At 41.6% G+C, this 22,692-nt stretch overlaps 1 protein-coding gene across 10 annotated transcripts in view; it reads right to left on the bottom strand.

Moving 5' to 3' along the window:
* The window catches only part of DACH2 (dachshund family transcription factor 2), a 326,286-nt gene that overhangs the window by 89,423 nt on the left and 214,171 nt on the right, over positions 1 to 22,692 (bottom strand). For all 10 annotated transcript variants that reach the window (XM_080991271.1, XM_080991262.1, XM_080991264.1 and 7 more), the window contains one exon: positions 21,619 to 21,750. In XM_080991271.1, coding sequence (XP_080847397.1) covers positions 21,619 to 21,750 — 132 coding nt within the window. The remainder of the gene's footprint in view (positions 1 to 21,618; positions 21,751 to 22,692) is intronic.

Raw genomic sequence — 22,692 nt, 5'->3', positions numbered from 1 at the left:
CATTTCCAAATGTTTTGTCCCATTTCTTGCAAAGCAACGCCATCTGCCAGAGGTGGCATTTCATAGCTATTTACTCCGACTACCTCCAAGAAGTCATCTGCCACTATCTAATGCTGCCTGAATAAAGGGGATTAAGACTCTGATGCAACAGAGACTATTGATAATGTGGTATAATTGGGAAGAAATGAAGATAAATGAGGTTGAGGATGGAGAGGCAATTAGTTGAGGCGCCCGTACAGCTGTGCTCTCGGCCTAACTCCCATGGCCTTTTCTTTGGTGAGGTATGTGCAAATTAAACATAATGACAAATGCTCACTTCACCCAAGCTCTTCATTTTGGGAAGAAAGTTGATGTTCATTCTTGACATCCCATGCAATAAAATTTATACTTTCTTAAAAAGCTATGTATCACAATGCCTTTTGTGGAGAGTGCATTATTTGTTGACGTTTTTCTCTCTACTTATTATCACAGTCAAGCTGTGATCTTTCTGGTGAGCTTTCAAAGCACAGTTTGTAATATTGGGAGTGAACCTCAGCTTTATGCTTATTCCTCCCCCCCCCCCCCCAAATCATGGTATCTGATTTCTTGTCCGACTCCCTTCTCTGTTTCAGCAAACCATCATATGCCTGCGGTTGCCTCCATACCAGAACTGGAACCTCCATACCAGAACAAACCACAGGTTGCCTCCATACCAGAACTGGAAAAGATAGTTTGAACCAGAGCTGAGCAGAAATTTCTCAGAAGTTGATTTTCGGAAAAGGTTTCTGAAATTTTTCTTTTTCTCACTACCCCACCAACTTAGAAAAAGAATGTCAATTCACAAAACTTTATCCAAATATTCTTCAACACTTTTGAGGGTGATGGGTACCATTCCTCCCCCTCACCGCTGAATACTGCAAAATGATGCTGGGTCTCATGCACTGGATGGAGGTGATATCAAAATACGGCCACACTGCAAAGAGAGTGATTTATGCTACCACTTGCAATGGCAGCACAAAACAAAGCCAACAAACAAATATCAGAAAGGAAAAATCTAAAGATGCCACATTCCTGCCACTACTCGTGATGAGCCTCACCCAAAGAAGCCATTGGGGAATATCTCTTTCCCGTGTAGACATTTGTCACTTTCTCTGCCCACAAACAAGTTGGAGAAAATCAACAAGTCATTTTGTATACTGCTTTTATTTGGACTTGTCTGGAGGCAAACCTTGGCTGGTTTTAACCAGGAAAGGAAAGAGGAGAGAGTGTGTGGGAAACTCTACCATTCCTCTCTGATCTTTACAATCATGGTTTGCAGGATCATCTGAATCAACTCTGTGTACATGACAAGCATGTTTCCCTGTACATTCCTTCACTGGAGTACCGGTTGCTAATATTCACAGGAGGGAAGACTGCTCTCAGGTCCCATTGGCATCTAGTTGACTTCTGTGAGAACAGGATGCTGGACCAGATGAATCCACTGGCTTGATCCAGCAGAGCTCTTCTTATGTGGCAAAAGGCATTTCTCTTTTTAAACAATGATGGGAATGAGAAAGTCCTTCCCCAGCAGTTTTGACTCCTACATTTTACCCTGTATGAAGCATGCAGATGTTATAACATTGTGTGCAGCAGGGGGTGCAAGAAGACACCCAGGGAAGCCTGTACATATCTTCCTAATGACACTGGGATCTGCACTTCAAAAATATTACGTAATACAGTCATTCCTAGACTATACCACTTCATCCTGCAAGTGTGGGACTTAGTATCTGAATGTACTCCTCATGTCAAAAACTTATTACACCAAGGAAGCCAGGTGATCTAGGAGAACTAATCTAGTCTCTCTTTTCCAGTGCTACTTTTCCAGTGTGGCTAAGGCGGGGGGGGGGGGGTAATGTCAGAGAAAGAAAGAGAGAGAGAGCATTCAAGCACGTGGTCCGCTACCTCAATACCACATTATTTCTGCCTGCATAGGTCAGCTCTTTCTATGTAAAACCTTGCACCTGGTCAGCTGTGCTACTGAGCTCATGCTGCGCTTGTAGGTCCCAAAGGCATCTGTTTGGCCACCACGAGACTAGAATGCTGGATTAGGCAGGCTTCTGCTCTGATCTGGCATGGCTCTTTTAATGTTCTTAGGGTGGTTTATTCATATCAACTACAAGTTTTATATAGATTGTGTTCGTTCACTGCACAGGCATTTTCCAGGGCATTTCCCAAACAGTGGGCAAGCTAAGACATTCATAACTTCAGATGTGCAGCGTGATCACATGTTCCTGATATCTGCAGAACTTCTTCCTGCGGCTTCCAGGGTCAGACCTGCTGATCCTACATTGCCAACCAAATGCAGAAGTGAGAACATAGTTAAGCGTACATTGCACAAGAATGTTGCATGCAAACCTGCACTGAATTAATGGGTGCACCTTCTGTTTGGCACCCAGTGCCAGCAGCTGTCCGTTGGGACTGGTGGGGTGAAAGGCAAGGAAGCCAACAGTAGGTGGAGCCAGAGCTAATGACAGATAGAGCCAAAGGCAATTCTGAGACTCAGGAGGAGGAAGGTGACATACCGGCTGTGCGTGCATGCGCGCACACACACATACACGGCGGGGGGGGGGGTTGTAAATGAGAAGATAGGCTGGTGAGGGCTGCTGAAGGCAGACTGAGGTTGGTGTGGACCACCTCCTTTTTCCAAAAGAAATAACTAGATAGCCATCCCACAAAGCATTTTATTTCCTTATTCTTTTTTTAAAAATTGCTTCACACTGAATCGTTTTATTTTCTCTCTCACAAAATTACATTACCATAATATCAGATTTTATCAATCCATTGCATTGTCAGATATGTGTCTGGGTCAATCCCTGACCAGCAGACTGCCTACTTACTCCTGTACATTTTCCCCTATCATCACATTTCAAAACGTCTAGCTGTGTGTGTAATTATACTAATGAGCGTTGCAAGGGTAAATGTGACCTTTACTTCGTTTCCTCTTAGCAGTGTTTCTACTGTGCCATCCAAATTGCGCCCCCTCCCCCAAATATGTTACATGTAAAATGAACAAGATAAATGTTTATTATGGAAAGCTTTGATTTAGATCTTGTTTATGCTGTTTTAACGCTACTGTTTTGCCAAATGCACAGGATCCCAGTCTGATTCTGGAACCAATTCAAAGGGTACCTGAGAGGTAGTCTGTCTCCATTTCTGCCTTTCTGTACTTTGAGAACCCCAGCAGAGGCTCTTCACAGGATCCGCACAAACAAGATGCACTGGGGAAAGGACCTTTTCAGTGGTGATGACCTGGCTTTGGAATGCTTTCCTTGAACCCATTCTCTTATGCTACCCTGAAGAATATTCATATGAAGAGTAAAGATAGGCTGCCCTAATTGTGGTGGCATCCACACGAGAATTCTCAAGAAACTCAAATGTGAAACAGCTCAGCTTCTAACAAAAATATGTAACCTGTCCCTTGATTCAGCCTCCATACATGAGGACTGGAAAGCAGCCAGTGTAATGCCAATTTTTACAACAGGATCCAGGGAGGATTCTGGAAATCACAGGCCAGTTAGCTTAACATCTGTCCCTGGAAAACTGGTAGAAATTATTGTTAAAGATAAAATAAAACTGAGCACATAGAAGAACAAGGGGGAAATCTTGCCTCACACACCTAATGTAATTCTTTGAGAGTGTCAACAAGCAAATGGATAGAGGTGATCCATTTGACATAGTGTACTTGGACTTTCAAAATACCTTTTGACGAAGTACCTCCCTGAAGACTGAGTAAGCTTAGCAGTCAAGGAATAAGAGGGGAGGTCCTCTTGTAGATCAGGAATTGGTTAAATTGCAGAAAGCCAAGTGTAAAAATAAATGAACAGTTCTCCAAATGGAGAGAAGCAGAAAGTTGGGTCCCCTGAGGATCGGTATTGGGGCCTGTGTGATTTAACTTGTTCATAAATTGTTTAGTGTTAGGAGTGTGAAGTGAGGTAGCCAGCTAAAGACACTAAATTGTTCATGGTTATTAAAACAAAAGGGGATTACAAAGAGCTCCAAAAGGATCTCTCCAAACTGAGTGAATGGCCTGATCTAGTAAGCCATTCTTACATTCTTATGTCAGGGGGAGGTCCTCAGCACCTCCCCTGGGTTCTCCTGTCTGAGGACATAGCTCTCACAGTTTCCTCAGTCCTGAAGGGCGAGTCCTCAATAAAAAACAACAAACCTCATCTCCTCCACAGCATATAAAGTCAACACCTTCAGAACTGAATAAGGGACCTTTAGGTCAACGCAGCCAGCTCCATAAGATGAGGGATCAGCAAACCTTTTCAGCAGGGGGCCGGTCCACTGTCCCTCAGATCTCGTGGGGGGCCAGATTATATTTTTGGGGGAGGGGAATGAATGAATTCCTATGCCCCACAAATAACCCAGGGATGCATTTTAAATAAAAGCGCACATACTACTCATATAAAAACACCAGGCAGGCCCCACAAATAACCCAGAGATGCATTTTAAATAAAAGGAAACATTCTACTCATGTAAAAACACACTGATTCCCGGACCGTCCGTGGGCTGGATTTTGAAGGCGATTGGGCCGTATCCAGCCCCCGGGCCTTCGTTTGCCTACCCATGCCTAAGATGGTGGGGCCAACTGCAGTATGGGCCAGTCTTCCCCCACCTGGTACCCTCCAAATGTTGGATTCAAACTCTCACCAGCCCTAGGTGGCTTAGCCAATGGTCAGGGATGAGGGGAACTGCACTCCAGCAATGTCTGGAGGATATAATGTCTGGGAAGGCTGGTGCAGATCTCAGCTACCTATGAAAGGCCTCAGATCTTTGCTGAGACAACATCCTCCAAAGCTCAGCCAGCACAATCCACCAGCAGCTGCCCAGGGTCCACAGCTACTTGAACGAGTTTATTGATAGTTTCTACTGCCTCTGAGAGACCCAAGTTGTAACAGAAGAAAATACTCACTGGAGAGACTCACTAGGGCCCCACTCTGGTGTCTTTCTGGCACAAGCAAAGCCTTTTAGTTTCCCCCCCCCTCCGTATTTTAAAAACTTTGGCTGATCTGTTTTATTTGGATGATCTATTTATAGAGTGGATGGTTTTAGCTTATTTTAAAGTATTGGTTATATTACAATATTTATGATATTTTTAGTAAGCTGTCCTGATCGTGCATTTAAAATGTGAAGTATAAATTTTTCAAAAAAAGCCAAGAAGTTGAGGCTATAATTGATAACCACGTGTTATCTGCTCCAAGTTTTTTAAAGGAAGAGTAGACAATATCTATCTATCTATCTATCTATCTATCTAGCATCTATCATCTACCTAATATAAATAAAATGTATGCCTGCAGCTGTCTTAGGGACCAAAAGATACACACAAAATAATTTCATGGAAAACAAGTTGCTGAAACAGTATACACCCTTGAAGGTGACTTGAAAATAAGTACCCTCCTATTTATAATCCCAAAGCACAGACAGATTTGTGTAACTGATGGCCCAAGGTAATGGACGTGGACTTTCAAGTGGTCTTTAGAGCGCCTTGGTATTGTGCTTAGAACAAAAATGATCTAAAAAGGTTCTTCTCTCTTGCACCGACAGTGTCAAGGTTAATGAGCTAAAACTAGTTAAATTGATATTACCAAATTAATGACTTTTTTATAGTACACTGCATGGATTTTAGCAGAAAGCTTAATGTGGAATAGTTAGTCTTAATTGAATTAGAAGGTATCACACGCATACAATTAAGCTCACTGTAGACTATGGTATTTTAAGGTAATTGCATCCAATTCTAGAGCTATCTGGGCTATCCATTTGCACAATGGATGCTCTATAACTGCCACACAGTTGCCATCTTTTCCGAATGCAAGAGGCCCAACAGGTACACAACGAGCAAATGTCTTAACCACTGATTTCAACAAAGTGAAGTGATCCAGCCTCACATTCCTATGAGCAACAGATACATGTACATGTCTGAATCCATGCAGATCTCCCAATCGTCTGTAGCAACTCTCTGCTTTGGGCACAATAAATAAATAAATAAATAAAAGCATTCTAATTTAATTGAGATGCAACATGAAGTCATGACTTAGCACACACTCTCCTCTAGCCATTTTTTCAGAAATCCGAAAGACTCAAACAGTGGCTTAAACAAACCAGAGTTCAGACTACCCAGAGTTCCCCAAGTTCTGATGCAATGAATAACTCTAGTTGGTTTTGTTTTACAGTTATAATAATTACTAACATTTATTACTCACTTTTTTGCCATGGCAAGTCAAAGTGGCTTACAATATTTTAAGCATAAAACAAACATAAACATACATTAAAACCAGTGTTTAAAATAATAATCTGAAAGACCATTCTGTCTTTAAAAAACTAGATTAAAACATCCTACCCATGCAAAAGGGCCACAGATACTGTACTTTTCCATCTATAAGACACCCCCATGTATAAGATTCCCCCCTATTTTGGGAAACTCAAATTTAAGAAAAAATTGAGCAGGGGGGAGATGGCTGAGTTGTTGAGCTTTAGGGGGGGGGGGGTTGCACAGAGTTGTAAAGCATTTCTGCAACCTGCATATATCAAACAAAGTAAGCAAATCTGCATGTGGTGCATCTCATGTCAAAAACGTAAAATGTGTATGTTTTCAATTGGAAAAATCCATTCAAATGAAAAGTGTCATAAAATTAGAAGGGAAAATATGTTAGGCCTGACACTTCTGTTCTTGGGACACATTTGTGATTCCTGGAAGCAACATGGCAGCACAACTGCAATGTTAATTAATGCTGATTTGGCAAATTGCTATGGCGTATATTGGGCCAGGTTTTTAATAGTGCCAGATTAATGGACTCACACCAGCAACCATCACTACCTGGTATGAAAAATAAGTGCCAAAATGCAGCTGGCCAGCTATTACCTTGCCTTCTCAATGCATATCATAAAATAGTGACACAGATGTATACACACAGCATGTCATTCATTCATTCATTCATTCATTTATTTAACTGGTGCATCATTTGTTTTACCAAGTTTGCTCAGCTATTACACAGAAGTATTGGAGAATAGCAACAAGCAGAGGTGGTCAGTGTGGTGTCCTGAAGATGCTGCTGGACTTCAGCTCCCAACACTCAGACCTTTGAGCATGCTGGCTGGGGCTGATGGCAGTGCATTGTGTTAGCTACCCTTGGTGCATGCTGTTGTTGTTCAGTTAAGGGTGGGGAATCACCCACCTGCCATTTGTGTCATACGTTCAACAGGTGGGCTGTCCTGCCAACTGGTCGAAATCTCTTAAGCAATGTTCCCAAGCATCTAATAGTAAGCTGGCTGGTGGCTGGTGCTTGGGAACTGAAACAGAAGGCCCACTGCTAGCCCTGTGCTCAGCACATTGACAAGTGCAAATCACTTTATCACTCCTCCTGATAGAGGGAGGGAGATGGCTTTCTCTGGCTACATGTGGCTATTCCCTACTGGGAACAAGTTTGTGCAGGCAAGAATTTAATCCCTTTCCATCAGTTGTCGAGAGGGGGTGAAGCCCCTGCTAAAATGAAGGGTGGGAGGCTTTCCTGTTCTCAGGGGTTCGCATGCAAACTTCTTCTGAATCAAGAAAGGGGGTTGCATGGAATTCTACTGAACTGAGCAAGATTTAATTCCCAGACGACGAGTAGCAGTCAAATCCTGCCGCCTTGGCTGCTCACACTGGTTCTATGCTGGGAACAGACATGCACAGCCAATGTAGGGTTTAACCCCATCCTTTCACACATCAGCAGGCATGGACTAAACATGTCACCTGGTAGGTGATAGGATGGGGTGACTTCTTCAGCTTTCCTCTGAAGTGCAGCTATAGCAATAGTCATCTGCCTTAGATGTTCGTTGTTAATGACTGTGATTCTTTTCAAACTGAAAAAGTAGTACAAATGAGCCAAAGTCCCGTGCAAAGTAAAAAAATGTGCTACAGATGACTAGGGATAGTTGGTGGGGGTGTCTTTTTTCAGTTTGCAGGCCCTAGATCCCCTCCACACCTAGCTGGTTATTTGTCAAGGTCCTTTAATGGTCTCTTGCCCAGGGCCTTCCAAAAGCCTGGAACCAGCTGGGTCTATACATATACATAGAGAAGCAATCAATGAGACAATTAATGTTCATGTTGTCAGGAAACATCGCTGCCTTCTACATAAATTAGTATTTTTTTTATTGTTGCATGTGGGTTTGATAAAATCAGCTCTGATTAAAATTGGCATTTATGTGGCTCCTGCTGTTGGCAGCTGTATAGCTGGCAGAAACGTCTTGCGCTCAGCATGGGAGTTGCAAATCCAAAGAGAGAACGCTCGTTCCGGTTTCAGTTTTGCGCGTGCGGTTGATCGGACGGGATAAACTGTTTAACATTTTTTGGGTTCTGGGGAGTGTTTTATTCAGATTTCATTCCTTCTCCCTGCTTCTGATTATGAAGCTAAATATCTGGACTGTCTCCTTTACTGCTCAGATAGAATGACAGTATCACACGTACACATTCATACAGAGTAATTTCTTAAGTTTTAGCAAAGAGCTTCCACATCAGTAGATGTTTGGAAACACTAATCATTGTCATGTGCACCTTCCCAATGCAATAATTAGGAAATGGCCAGAACCTTCTTACTGCTTAGTTATGAAGCATAAGAAACCTGAGCTACTTGTTCAGGGGGCTGAAAAAATTAAACCAACAAATAAATAGGAACCACACAATTTCTCAGCTGTCCCCTGTGAAACTCATTTCTAGCAAAAAATGGAATTCAGCCCAATGATACATTCCCACCCCCAAACAGAGGGAGACAGAATGAACAGAGGTCATGGAAAATGGTGCTCCCCTTGGGGAAATCTTGTAATCCAGCCTTTATGCATCCACTCCAAACCACTCTCATATAGAATTTTGGTTCACCAGAAGCGGCTTAGTCATGCTGGCCATATGACCCGGAAAAACTGTCTGCAGACAATCGCCAGCTTCCTCAGCCAGTAAAGCAAGATGAGTGCTGCAACCCCAGAGTTGTCCACGACTGGACTTAATGGTCAGGGATCCCTTTACCTTTACCTGTCTGTATTCAAGTATCTGATCCAGGGTGCATGGGCAGCTTAACTCTTGGAACATTGAAAGAGCTTTGTACCTTTCAGGGAGAGCATCAGTCAAACAATTGCCAAGGGGTAACTCTTAAGGGCATCAGTGCTTTGTCGCCACGCAAAAATTATTGTTCTTGCTATTTGTTTGTTTATTCCATTCTATCAATGTGTGCGGCACTTCACAGAAAATGAAAGGAGCCTGTAATCTAAAACGCAACATAGGTAAGGAAAGGGACAGAACTATAGGGAGGGGTAAACAGGGAAAAGGTGGGTGACTTCTTCAGCTGGATAGCTCAGTCAATAGACTCAGGGTTGTGGATTCGAGCCCCATGTTGGGTAAAAATTCCTGCATTGCAGGGGGTTGGATGAGATGACCCACATGGTCCTTTCCAACTCCTCAATTTTATTATCCGAAAACTTTTGTTCAGAGATCACGTTACAGCATGACATGAGAAGTAGGGGTTCACAAGGGCTTCACAGTAAACCTGGTATGGGGAGCCCTTTTCAGCCCAAAGGCGCACATTCTATTCAAACTTCTGAAGGCTACATGCCAGAGATGTAAGCGAGTTCAGATGCAAAAGAGGGCACTGCAATTAATGCCAATTGTACCTCTGTTGAGTACACTCATTTCTACAAACACCCCTCTCTATCCTCTATCCAGGGAAGCAAGAGGCTTTATCAGAGTTCCTGAGACATGTTTGGGCCAAGTGAAAACACCTAGGATTTGAAGCAGGACTAAGGAAGGGTGTAGCCTGTTCCAAGGGCCAGATCCAGGGGTTCCAGGGGCCAGATAGAGAGAGGCCTGGAGGGTCACATCTGGCCTTTGCAATGAATGTAGGTTTTGAAGAGAGCAGCACTCTAAGTGTGACCGAAATAGAACTCACACTTTTTGCAAGCATTGCCTCACTAACCTTCCCACCACATGAGCTCCTAAAATACTCAGGTCTGAATGAAAAACAAAAACAAAATGGTTTACTACGTAAACCCATAAATAATTTGATGAGGAATAAAGCCGGATCAGACACACTCCTGCCTTTTTCTTTATTAAAAAAATCAATCTCTTATGTTTTCTATGTTTTCTCGGACACATTTCCTGTCAATAGCTTGAAAGATGATATAGATTTAGGAGGAGAGTGGTCTCAGTGTAGCATCTCTCATATTATTATTCCAGTATCATCTGTTACAAAGTAAGACCAATTCCCACATCTAATTACAAACAGGATTTCAGAGTCATTAAACAAAATACATTTCCATTAGTGCTGCTGTAAGAAGATAGCAGAATGGGGAGGGGGGGTGAAGATTAGTGAATGCTGAATGTCTTTTCTCTTTTTTATGCTTTGAAGTGTTAGACCTCTGCACTCAAATACTATAAATTTGTTAAGGAAACGAAAAAATGTGACAGATATAGGCACTCTCCTCATTTGGAAGAGGCTTTTTTGTTGTTTTTAAAAAAGTTCTGTCCCACTTGAATCTCATCACTAGGCCATCTTATGGAACGCTAAGATTTAATAATTTAATATTTTGTTGTTAATTTTTAGAGTTTCCAGCAAATTCCAACTTCAACAAAAATACAGGAACAAGCGAAGCTGTCTTATTATACTGAATCAATTGATCCACCTAGCTGTGTATTGTCTGCCCTGACTGGAAGTGGCTGCCCTGGATTCCAGAAGGTATCTTTCCCAGTCCCACCTGAAGATCCTGGGACTGAACCTGGGACCTTCTGCTTGCAAAGTAGATGCTCTCCACTGAGCTATGGACCTCAGAGCGGGAGACCCAGGCTCACATGCCTCCTCTGAGAGGTTCCAAAACGGCCAACAGATGGTGTCCCTCAACACTGGAACTTCAACATCAGAGAAGGTATTCTGGGGGTGTATGGGAAGAGTGCTAGCTGACACTGTGGATCCACAGGTTTTAAAGTCCTCTGACATGCACCCAGAAAGAAGGATGAACTACACCAACCTTGAAGCTGGAAAAATTTATTTCCCTCAAACCAGAATAAATGCAAGGGTAATTGCTCTTCATTTTTAATGGAATAGGAAGGGGGAAGGGAGGAGAAATGTACATCCCCCTGACTCTCATGCAAGCACGAGCTTTGCAGGCTATAGAAAAAAGTGGCTTACCTCCCATTGGTTCTTCCTCTCCTAGTTTTGGATTGTTCTGTTAGATATTTTTTTAAGAAAGGTAAAAAAAAGGTACCAGAACTCAACATCAAGTTCTTACAGTGAGTGCCATGCTTTTAAAATGTGGGTGCGGGTGGGTGCCGGTACTGGGTAACCTTGAGTACTCCCCCCCCCCAAAGCACTGGATATTCATATTTGTGGGGGGGGGGTATTTAAAATCTGTATTAAAATGTGAATTTCCAAGCTTTTAAAAAAGTAATACAAATTAATGTAGAAGCAGGATTGAATGACCATATGTGTAAGCGACCCAGATTGGTTTCTGACTGATTCATCAAGCCATACCCTCATGTCCTTAAGTCGCAATCAAGATTTAACAATAAAATAATTTTCTAATAAGGGAAGGAATTTCAAGTAAAGTAAAAAAATAAGTTTGTTAAGATTAGTCATGGGTGAACTCACTATTGTTTCTGAGATTTCTTTGTGAGCCCAAGGGGAAAAGCTTATTATATGCATCTTGAGAGTTTTCTCCTGACTCATCCTGTTGCTGTATTGACCACTAATGCAATCAAATGTATGTTCACTGTCTTACAGCTGCTACCTGGGGATTGTATTTTGGATTCGTTTGCCCTGTGCCCACGCCAAAACAGCAACTATGGTGGAAGGTTGCTTTGAAATAAGATCGTAAGAAGAACCTGCTGGATCAGGCAGTGGCATATCTGGTCCAGCATCCTGTGCTCAAAGTAGTCAACTGGATGCCCTAATGGAAAGCCTACAAACACAACAGCACTCTCCCCTCCTGTGGTTTCCAGCAATTGGTATTCAGAAGGTACACTACCACCTCTGACAGCGCTGGCAGAACTCAGCCATCATGGTATATACAGTAAATGAAGTGGTATAAAGGTAACGATAAAGGGACCCCTGACCATTAGGTCCAGTCGTGACCGACTCTGGGGTTGCGGTGCTCATCTCACTTTATTGGACAAGGGAGCCAGCATACAGCTTCCGGGTCATGTGGCCAGCATGACTAAGCCACTTCTGGCGAACCAGAGAAGCACACAGAAATGCCGTTTACCTTCCCACCGGAGCGGTACCTATGTATCTACTTGCACTTTGACGTGCTTTCGAACTGCTAGGTTGACAGGAGCAGGGACCGAGCAACAGGAGCTCACCCCGTTGCGGGGATTCAAACTGCCAACCTTCTAATCGGCAAGTCCTAGGCTCTGTGGTTTAACCCACAGTGCCACCCGCGTCCCTAACGAAGTGGTATATAAATGCCTTAAATAAATAACAACTAACTTTTATTTAAAATGGTGCTAACAGCTGATGACAAGTTTGCAATGATATGTTCTTGATACTGACTCACATGGTTAACTTTAACAGTGCCATTTGGGTCAAATATTTAAAAGTGGACATGCAGTCTGCTTTCCCAAATATTCCTCTAGTACATTTGACTATCACACATGCCTTAAGGAATGACTGAACTGGTTCCAAATTGGCCTGGATGGATTTTTGCCACCTTACTTAAGTTTGGCTTTAAGAATGGCAGCAGGCAATTTTTAATTTGATAACCAGGAATATGAACTGACATATGCAAATGAGCTGCGGCAAGCAAGCTTCTTCTCCCGGAAGAACTGGGCCATACATTTACTCACAATTCATTCTGGAGACATTTGTTAGTAGTGTCGTGTGTTACAGGTAGGTGTTGGCAAACCCACTTAAATAACACAGATGGGAGTCCGAAGAGGAAATGAATCCTGATAACACTTCACTAAGGAAACCTCAACAAAAACAGTGTATAATTTGAGGAGAAAGGAACAGAGAGGTTTTGTCTTTCTTACTTCAGGCCTTGTATGTAACAAGGAGACATTCAATCAAACCATGCAAAAGAAAACCCTCTCGGGTAAACTCAGCCAATCGGAGCACGTGCTATCTCAGTAAGCATCCTGCTAATCTGGCAGATTGCTAAACTACACCTTTTGTGCAATGGGGGCATATGATGCACACTATTTCCCATCTATCAGAGGGGTTCTCCCAAATATTTCTGTGGGAGGGGGTATGATGGAAGCAGAGCAGCTTAAACAACAAAAGAAACATTTAACACCTATCTTCTAGTTTATTGTTATGAAAAAGAGCAAGAGTTCTAATCATTTGGCAGCAGATAGTTTATTTTATTAGTGATTTTATTTATTATTTTGCAAATTTATAAACCACTTCATAGCACTGTACAACAAAATATTAACGAGAATCATCTTATGGGATCATAATATTTGGCAGGAGGGGATCAAATATCATCTAGTTTAACTCCCTGCCAATGAGACATGACCCCAAAGTAGTGACCACCATGCGGACTTGGAGGCCACAGTAACAACAGCTAAAGAGGTAGGCTAGGTGATTAGGCGACCACTAAACCTGAAACTGCAGGCAGGAGCCTGATGGACCACATCCCATACATTAGGCCTTGTAGAGCCAGAGTCAGGACCATCATGGGTGCCTTCCCATGGGTCTGAAAAACTGAGTGTCTCCAGCCCCACCACACCAGTCCGACAGTGCAGGTGGGAAGCCATGGGGGGCAGAAGAAGTGCCTGCCAACAGGCCAGTGGGTCAGTCCTTTGAGAGACTCCAGTACTAAGTCCAGAAGCTTCAGTTAGTGGAGAACGCATCTGCCTGACTGTTGACAGGTTTCAGGCGAACAGATCATATAACACCTACTCTGTTCTAATTATACTTGCTGCCGGTATACTTCAAACCCCAATGCAAAGTGCTGGTTTTGACCTATAAAGCTCTTTACAGCTCAGGATCCCAGTACCTTCTGGAACACCTCCCCCAATATGAACCTACCCAGACCTTTAGGTTTTCTTCTGAGGCCCTTCACCAAGGCCCTGCTGTGATAAAGGGTGGTGACAAAGGAAAGGTCATTTTTGGTTGTAACTCCCTACCTGTGGAATGCTTTCTCCAGCAAGATCTGTCTGGTGCCTCCACTGACATATTTTCAGCACCAGTCAAGACTTAGAATTTCTCTTGGGTTTTTGATAGACTGAAATGATGGTTTGTTACTAGTGTGCTGCCAAAGCTTCCAACAGGTGTAATGTATGGCTGCTTTGTGTATATATGGATGGATGGAAGATAGATAGGAAGGTGTGTGTGCACATGCGTACACGCTCACAAATGCACACACACCTGTCTATCAATAAATGGCAGGTGTTTTGTCTGATTTTTTTTTAAAAAAATGGTATAATGTACTTCTGTTTATGTTTTTATATGTGCTGTAAGTTGCTTGGAGATTTTTGGCTAACAAGCAATTAACAAGTAGTAGTAGTACAGTACTCAACAAGGAGTTGAGTGTAGGAGAGTTGGACTAGGAGCTGTCCTTGGTGCTGCAACAGCCTGCCTGCCTTGCTCCTGTCAAAGTTAGGAGGGGATAAAGGGAGCTCAACTGATTTGCTATGACAACAAAATTGATGCACACTGAAGAGTTGCCAGAATCCCAGGTCCATAGCAGGGTCTACTACTTGGCCCCCTTATATGCCTAGCACACCAAGCAGTCATCCCTTCAATACCTCACATTGTCCCAGATCTAGGATCACCCCGCATGGCCTGCAGCCACGGAAATCCACAGGGGTCCTGTGACAGGAGAGCACCCCACAAGAGGACAGTTTACTAGGGGAATCTGAGACCTGGAGCCAGCCCCGTCCTTCATGCTTAGATGTGCAGAATTCCTGTCAAAGTGGCTTTTGAAATAGGGACAAGTCTTCTTTTCCCACTGACACCTGGACCTTTTTGGCTGGTATTGTGGGGGGGGGGGGTCAAAACAGGGCAGGGAGAGATGTTCAATGTCCATAAAATGTATCCTTGCCCAGAGTATACTTTTTGGGATAAGTTCTCTTGCAAAATATAACATAAAGATTAAAAACAAAAACAAAAATCAAGGTGCTTTTATTTGGCCATTAGACATATGTGGGTAGATAAAGATATATAATATGGAGAATTAAACATTGGCACCACTGGAATATAATACTGTCCATATATTACTGATGTGTTTAAATAAGCAAAACATGGCCACATTATGCCTATTTTACTGATGGGGGTGGCGGCAGGGGGAACTACTTTAGGAAATCAGCAAAGGCATTAAAAAAAGATTCTTTAAAAAAACAAAACAAAACGCACACACCGTGTTTCTTAGATCTTGTCATCTTTATACTTACAACAAAATAACAGCTTAGGCAGCCTGCTTTTTTGAATAAAACACCTACCACTTTCGACTTGAGATTTTTAAAATGGGGATTTTTAAAAGGGAGGGGGGAGGGAATGCTGACCGTGTAATAGCTAGGTACTTGTGGTGGGTGTAGAACATGAAAGGTTACAATATGGATCCATGCCTATGCTTTTTCTTTTCAACTCCGAGCCCCTTCCCTCCTGCTTCTGCTAACTCGGCAATCATACTGCTGACAGATTTCGAGGTTTTCTAAATAATGTATGGGATTTTCTTTTAACGTGTCAGTGCAGAAGTATCAATTCTGCCCTTGTGTCATTTCTGATGCTGATTTTTCTTGACAGCATTCCATTAAACCAATGAGTTTCTCCCCTCCTGATGCTCCTTTAAATATTCCTCTGAGTGATGTATTTGTGGTTTTTTAAACAGATCGTGAAGGATGTTTGCATTTAGGAGGGGCGGGTGGAACTGCATGGCAGGTACATGGGGGAAAACCCATGTTACACACACAAAACAGAAATTTATTTTATTATTATTATTTACTCTATTAAAGAGGTTTCCCCTGGTTCTTGAACTGCCAGAAGCTGTGAGAGGCTTGCTTCCTTGGTTGCCCTGCTCCTTACTAATATATCAGTTTGCCTCGGAAATCAAGCAATGATGTGAAAGCATGCTGGGACATGATTTATAATGAACTTAAGAAAGTGTTTAAGAACACGTTCCATAAGAAACCGGAAGCTTTCTTGTTAGGTATTTTAGGAGAAGAGATTCCTAAGAAAGACCATACTATATTCTTATACGCAGCAACAGCGGCAAGGATTCTTTTATTATTATTTTTTTATAAGATATTTAGTAAGATTTTCAAAATATTACAAAATAAAAATAGAAAAAAGAAAAATACAAAATTAATTAAAAACAAGTCAATCTTTCCATTACTTATTTTTCATTAGCTTGTTTCCCGGACCTCCTCGCACCTCCCTTTTTTGTATTCCAGTTCAGTTTGTTGGTTCAGCAAATACTTCCCCTCTTTGTTTATCCTAATCTTTAATCTTAAAGTATTGTAACATTAAATTTTTACCTGTTAGTAATCCATTTTTCATATTCCCTTATAATATTTCTGCTAAAAACCATTTAATTTCTATCCAACATCATTCTAACATTCATTAATTTTACAATATTTCTGTAAATAATCTTTAAATTTCTTCCAATCTTCTTCCACCGACTCTTCTCCCTGGTCTCGGATTCTGCCAGTCATTTCCGCCAGTTCCATGTAGTCAATCACCTTCGTCTGCCATTCTTCCAGAGTGGGTAGATCTTGTGTCTTCCAATACTTTGCAATGAGTATTCTTGCTGCTGTTGTGGTATACATAAAAAAAGTTCTATCCTTCTTTGGCACCAGTTGGCCGACTATGCCCAGGAGAAAGGCCTCTGGTTTCTTCAAGAAGGTATATTTAAATACTTTTTTCAATTCATTGTAGATCATCTCCCAGAAAGCCTTAATCCTTGGGCACGTCCACCAAAGGTGAAAGAATGTACCTTCAGTTTCTTTACATTTCCAACATTTATTATCGGGCAAATGATAGATTTTTGCAAGCTTGACTGGGGTCATGTACCACCTGTAAATCATTTTCATAATATTCTCTCTTAAGGCATTACATGCCGTAAACTTCATACCTGTGGTCCATAACTGTTCCCAGTCAGCCATCATTATGTTATGTCCAACATCTTGTGCCCATTTAATCATAGCGGATTTCACCGTTTCATCCTGAGTATGCCATTTCAACAGCAAGTTATACATCCTTGATAAAATCTTAGTTTTGGGTTCTAACAGTTCTGTTTCTAATTTTGATTTTTCCACCTGGAAGCCAATTTTCTTGTCCGAATTATATGCCTCCATTATCTGATAATAATGAAGCCAATCTCGCACTTTGTTTTTTAGTTTCTCAAAACTCTGCAGTTTCAATCTGTCTCCCTCTTGTTCCAGAATTTCCCAATATTTCGGCCATTTGGCCTCCATATTGAGCTTTTTCAATGCTTTCGCTTCCATCGGTGACAACCACCTTGGGGTTTTATTTTCCAAGCGGCAAGGATTCTTTTAGCCCAGAAGTGGAAACAGCAGGAAACTCCGACAGTAGAAGAATGGCAGAGTAAGATGATTGAATATACAGAGCTGGCAAGACTGTCTGGGAAAATCCAAGACCAGCAAGACTAACAGTTTCAAAAAGACTGGAGTAAATTTGTTATTTATTTGAAAGAACATTGTAAACACTTAACAACACTAACAGGACTTGCTTAAAGGTTTGTCAGTTAAAATTTGAAACTTATTTACAATGATAAGGAATTTTAAAGTAAAAGGAAAGGTAGATGAGGGGATGAGAAATGCGGATGAAATGATAATTGGAAACTAGAAAGTCAGTTGGGAGGGATGGGGGGGAAGTCGTTGACTCGAGAGAGTCAGAATATAGGCAATGTAAAGTTATGGAAAATCACACGATGTTTTTTTAAAACGAAAATGCCAATAAATAGAAGAAGAAGAAGAAGAAGAAGAAGAAGAAGAAGAAGAAGAAGAAGAAGAAGAAGAAATAATCAAGCAATGATATTGAATATTTGCCACAAGAAGTATTTAATGCTCTTTGGTGCTGTTGCTCAGAAATGCTACAGACACATATGTATTAGAGAACTTCTATTAAAATCCCTCCACCCCACTTCACTTTAAGTCAACTTTATTCCTTGCTTAATGGCTGGAATGGGCAGCTTCAATCTCTGGAGTTATATGTTGACGCTTCTTTGATTACAGTGCAATGGCATAAAGAGTCCTTCAACGTACAACAACGAAAACTTGCAGGCAACAATCAGTTTGTTCACTTTTTATCTCCTTTTCATCCACTCATTCACATATTTAGCACATCAGCAAAGAACCAAAAATAATGGTCACATATCAGCAGTGTCATGACTGTCACCCCTACTAGTACTTCTAATTTCTGTGTTTTATTTTTTCTGACGATTTATATAAGCACTTAATTATGGGTAGTCTCTAAGTGGTTGCAAGTTGTGCCATGACACAAAGAAGATAAAAGTAAGCGAAAACTGTAAAAACAGAATTCAAACAAAATGCTTGCTAAACGAAATTTTAAAAAAAGGTTTTAGTGGAACATTAGACCTGCCTGACCTCAGCTGGAAGGGAGTTCCATAAAATTGGGGCCCATTTGTACTATACTTTTCAAAGCTGTATCATGCCATGTTATACAACCATGGTTCCTCTCCCCAAAGAATCTTGGGAATTTCAGGGTGCTGACAGTTGTTAGGAGACCTGTAATCCCTTCAAAGAACTGCAATTCCCAGAGAGGTTTAACAATTAATTCTTCTTCCCAGGCAACTCTGGGAATTGGAGCTCAGTGAGGGGACTACAAGTCTCCTGCCAAACTCCTCCTTATTCTCAGTTTTGCCCATGCAGAACTCTGCTAGGAGTGGGGGTGGGTAGGGACAAAACTAGAGTTATTTGCCTCTGCCTGTCATTAGCTCTAACAGCACCTGCTGTTTGTCTCCCTGATTTCCACCCTACCACCCACTGGTGACCAGAAGGGCACACTACATGTTCCCTTGTAGAAGGGCACACTACCTGTTCAACATCCTTCTCTCAGAAACTCCAGGTGTACTTTGGATTTGAATCTTAACAAAAGCACAATAATATATACTCAAAAAAGAAAAACACTGGCAAATACCATTTTATTCAAGCCCAATTGCCAAACATTTTCCTTGCTCCACTTAAACCATCACAAAAGGCAACGAGGCAATCATCCAGAATGAAAAGGGTTTTAAAGGCATCTTTTCTATCTCTCTGGTGGAAATCACTATGTAGCAATGAATGAAAGGACACACGGGGACACACACACACTTTCCACATATTTTTTTTTCAAGTAAAGAGGTGACTTCAAACTCTTTGTTCCCCGTGTGTGTATCTATTAAAAATACAAAAGAATAACAAACTCTACCACTGTAAACCAATATTTCTGATTTGACAGCTATAGTTATAACCACTCAGGCATCTATTTCCCACAAACTCTCAACAGCCATAACCTTTAGTGATTAATTATAAAGTTCCAGGAGCAATAGTACACAGACTAATTTCCTAAAACAATAAAAAGACAGAATTTCTCATTTGGAGCTAAATGAAACACGAACAGGTTGTTATTCATGCTGAAATCGAGATGCAGAGTCATGTTGCAGCCATTATAGAAGCTATTAAACACAACCTCGAATCAAAGAAACTGTAGGTCTGTCTCCTTAAAATAAAATGTTTTCTTCACTGACGTGGCTCCTGGTTGAGTGGCTATGTTGCCGCCTGCCTTTGTTAAGAAGTCACTTTCAAAATTCAATCTCCTTTTATTTTTGTTTTACACCATTTTATTTTAGCAGTCATTTAGCCCGTATGAGTCTATACACACACAAAAACCGCCCCAAACATTTGTTAAAAGCTTGAGTGTAGACATAGAATTATAATGGGCATACCATAGTTTCAGTGAAGTATCTAGAGCAATGTTTGTCAAGCTTGGGCCACCAGTTATTGTTGAGCTCTAACTCCCATCAACCCCGGCCACTGGCTGGGAGATGATGGGAGTTGTAGTCAACAATAGCTAAGGAACTGAAGGTTGGGAAATGCTGATCTAGATGGCCTTGGGTGGTACAGAGAGCACCAAAAAGAACATGCACAAGAGATAATTGTTGGTATACACTTTATGACTGGGAAGAAGGACATAGCTTAATGGCAAAACACCTGCTTTACACAGAGAAGGTCCCATATTTAATTCCTAGCATCTTCTCATACAGGGGTAGCTTGTCTGGGATCCTGCAAGACAGCTGGCAATCAGAGTAGACAGCATTGGGCTAGAAGGACCAACAGTCTGGTCTGGTATATTGAAGCATTTTGTATTCATATGATTTCCATAAGGAAGTTGGCAAAATCACCCACCCTCTTTGCATATTTCTGTTCCACCCTGCTGTAATAACTCACTGCATGGATCAAGATCAATACATTGCCCATGCTCGCACATCATGATAAGACTGCTGGCTCTTGTGCATTATTTGGAATGAGCAGTGTGCTGGACCAACGTGCTTGATCACTACTGCTTTTCTCTTCCTGCACCATGAGTGGGAGAAATGAATCAGGAAGCTGAACAAACTAGGAAGCCACAATTCGGTTTGGGGTTTTTGGGTGATGCCTGTAACAGTTTTACTACGTAGTGAACTGCCTTGTACAGGCTGTTCTTACAAATGAAGCTAAGTAAACCGTACTGTGAGCTGGGGAATCAATGATATGAGCCTCTTCAAAGTCAAGAGGGGTTGCTACCCCTTTTTGGGCCTTTGGAGAAATTGAAAAGCGGAGAAACTTTTTTGGACCTCAGGCAAAAATAGCTTCTCTTGGCTACAACAGAAGGCTTACTTCAAGTCTAATTTCAGGAAATGAGACCCTGCAGGCATATTGTGCCATTGTGGACTGTCAATCCATATACCAGAAAATCTCTGGCAAGCCAATATTCAGCCAGAGCTATGACATTAATGCATATAATGCAGCAACCTTGTGGTATGAATATGATCAGTGTCTGGACTGGGAGACCACTCAACAGTCTCATAACAAGACTGAGAGATTTAAAAAATGGAATAATAAATCTTATCTCAAGCCTCAGCACCATATTTGCAACCTGGTGAAAATAATAGAGACCTATCTTAGAAGATCCCATAAGGACATTATGCTGATATACATTAAGTGCTCTCAAAACTTGAAATGTGCTAGATCCATGTTAATTATGATGATTAACACGTAAACACACAATCATTCTCCCCAAAGCTAAGCATTAAGATTACCATTTGCCAAAAGCGAAAGGTGTGATCAACATCTCCCCCAAAGCTCATTTGTGCAACAATGACTTCTCCTGTTGCCAAAAAAGAAAAGAAAAAATCCTCCATTGTGTGTGGACTTTTCCTGTCAATTATGGATGACTTCCAAAACATTCTAATTTTTGGAATGCAGTATGAGTCATCCCTCAGAAAGACAAAGGTGGAGAAGCGAGTTACCACCATCAACTCCATAATCTGGCAACTTTTCCATGTGTGACTCTCGTAAAGTGGCTATTCGAGTTGCAGGCAACCCAAAATAGCAACTGTTTGACAATGGAAGAGTTTCTCCTTCCCAGGAGTGAACAGTTAAGAAGTAAACTCAAAAAAACAGATTTCAGATTTGCTTACCTGCATTGGAATTCAGCTCCTCATTCTCAGATTCTGTCCCATTCTGACTCCCACTTCCATGAAGGCTATTCATGGCCATCAGCTTCATCTTCTGTAATTTCATCGCCTCTGCCATGGCAGCTGCTGTTAGACCTAGCCACAGAAATAAAGAGAAAAATTATTTAAACAAAATGAGCAAACAGTCTTTTCTGTCATTTCAACTTGCCTAAAAACATAAGATCCCTGCTGGTTCAGACCAAAGGCCCATCTAATTCAGAATCCTGTTCTCACAGTGGCCAACCAGATGCCTCTGAGATGCCTACAAGCATCTCTCCCCACTTGTGATGTTTGGCTTATTCCCTCCAGCACAGGAAGCAGTGCATTGCCATAATGGCTCTCAGCCATTGATAATGTGGGCAGTTGCTTGAAGGAGTGAAGTGGGACTCACACAGCAATTATAATTTATAACCTGGTGCAAATGGAGTTATAGAACCCGGTGGGCACCCTAATAGATATTCACACATATATTCATACTTATATGTATTTTGCATTCATATTTATAGATTATGGATGATGATGGAAGGTTGTACTATTCTCGAACTAATTCCTCACACACACACACAAGTTTAGTAATTGGTTAGATGGTACCCATCCCTCTGCATTATTCATAAAGCTTTCCTGTCAAAACTGTGAACGAGTAAATTAACTAAAGAGGAGCTATGAGTAATCCAATCTTGAGGTATGCAATTAATTAATTAAAATTGAATGGCAAGCCACACCGCCTGCCCTGCAGTCCCTCATATCAAAACAAAACATTTAATTAAATTATCAAACTATTTGTAACTGGAAACATTCAAAACAGGGAGAAAACACACAAAACCACTAAGGTTCTGGCGCCGCTATGATTTCAAGTCCAAATTGTGCCTGGTTTCTGGGTGCTCTACAAGTTGTATGTGATATCCGCATTCAAACCTGCTGTGGGTCAAGTGAGACATTCAGAAAGCAAGAACAATGAAACATCTGGTGGTATGAAATGTTAATGACCAACGCCATATTCAAAATAGGAGGGGGGGGGAGCCATGTTGCAGTCTCTGG

This window comes from Podarcis pityusensis (genome assembly GCF_964106645.2).
Source record: "Podarcis pityusensis genome assembly, chromosome: Z".
In the NCBI taxonomy this organism is placed as follows: Eukaryota; Metazoa; Chordata; class Lepidosauria; order Squamata; family Lacertidae; genus Podarcis; species Podarcis pityusensis.
The sequence above is the reverse complement of the archived record's forward strand: the minus strand, read 5'-3'. Positions and strand labels throughout refer to the sequence as shown.